Source organism: Arachis ipaensis, chromosome B08, assembly GCF_000816755.2.
Source record: "Arachis ipaensis cultivar K30076 chromosome B08, Araip1.1, whole genome shotgun sequence".
NCBI classification, from domain to species: Eukaryota; Viridiplantae; Streptophyta; class Magnoliopsida; order Fabales; family Fabaceae; genus Arachis; species Arachis ipaensis.
Window position 1 is genome coordinate 125102377 of NC_029792.2, and position 732 is coordinate 125103108.

Here is a 732-nt window from a genome sequence, read left to right on the forward strand (position 1 = left end):
TATATATATATATATATATATATAAATTATAGAAAATGACAAATAGCTCTTTTTAGCCATTTAATTTGCGGATATTTAAGTTTTCGAAAATTTAAAAATACATTTAAGTCCATAACTTTTTCAAACATAATTCTCGTTATACTGACCTGGTTGATATGGATGTATACGTGACAGAGTTTTTAAAATGGGACAAATTAAACCCATAGATCTATGTGTCTAAATTTTGAAGAGGTAAAAAATTTAACATATTTTTAAATTCTCAGAGATTTAAACGTTCACAGACCAAAAAATGAGTGATCGATTTGTCTATTTCTCTAGAAGTTACTAAAATTAAAAAGGAAAGAAATTATTAAAACTTACTTGTTTGATAAGTGAATATTCCTTCTATGAATGTTTCCATTATTAGAGTCATCTTCTTCTTCTTCCTCATTTGGGTGTCCACTCCATACTAGCAAAGGCAAAGTAGTCTTGTTCAAAGAACATTGTCCAAAGGCATAATCTTCAAAGCTACGCTTCTTTCTTACATGCTTTTTGTTACTTTCACTACTACTAAAACCAATTCCTCTACTCCACAATTCACAACACTCTATACTATCATGATGATTATGATGATCATGATGAGTAGTTGGAAGATCCAAACCTAATTGAAGCTCCATGTGGAATATAAATAACAATAAGGAGATAAAAAAAAATCTAATTAATCAATTAGCATACACAATAAAATAGAATAGA

The 732-nt window shown here is 28.1% G+C and overlaps 1 protein-coding gene across 1 annotated transcript in view; it reads right to left on the bottom strand.

Annotated features, from left to right (window-relative positions):
• The window catches only part of LOC107611938 (auxin-responsive protein IAA29), a 2422-nt gene extending 1696 nt beyond the window's left edge, over positions 1–726 (bottom strand). The window contains 1 exon segment of the mRNA XM_016313801.2: positions 361–726. Coding sequence (XP_016169287.2) covers positions 361–656 — 296 coding nt within the window. The 5' untranslated portion in view covers positions 657–726.